The sequence below is a fragment of the Apaloderma vittatum genome, unplaced genomic scaffold (genome assembly GCF_000703405.1).
Source record: "Apaloderma vittatum isolate BGI_N311 unplaced genomic scaffold, ASM70340v1 scaffold18116, whole genome shotgun sequence".
NCBI lineage: Eukaryota > Metazoa > Chordata > Aves > Trogoniformes > Trogonidae > Apaloderma > Apaloderma vittatum.
The window spans coordinates 2,150-2,353 of record NW_009722502.1 but is presented as its reverse complement, the minus strand read 5'-3'; the positions used below and the strand labels follow the sequence as shown (position 1 = coordinate 2,353).

At 59.8% G+C, this 204-nt stretch overlaps 1 protein-coding gene across 1 annotated transcript in view; it reads right to left on the bottom strand.

Moving 5' to 3' along the window:
- PQLC2 (PQ loop repeat containing 2) overlaps window positions 1-204 on the bottom strand; it is a 4,086-nt gene that overhangs the window by 2,458 nt on the left and 1,424 nt on the right. The window contains exon 3 of the mRNA XM_009871798.1: window positions 88-175. Coding sequence (XP_009870100.1) covers window positions 88-175 — 88 coding nt within the window. The remainder of the gene's footprint in view (window positions 1-87; window positions 176-204) is intronic.

The window sequence follows — 204 nt, the reverse complement described above, 5'->3', positions numbered from 1 at the left end:
CCCGCCTCCGCAGCCCAGGACAAGACAGCCCGAAAGAGGCACCAAGGGGAGCGCACGGCCCCACCACCCTCCTACCCCCCAACTCACATCTTCCGCCCCGGTTCTTCACTTTGTAGTAGCAGTAGAGAGACAGCATCACCAGGTCTGCGAGCACGTAGTAAACAGCTGTGTAAACCTGCAGGGAGAAGCATGAGTTGGTCCTGC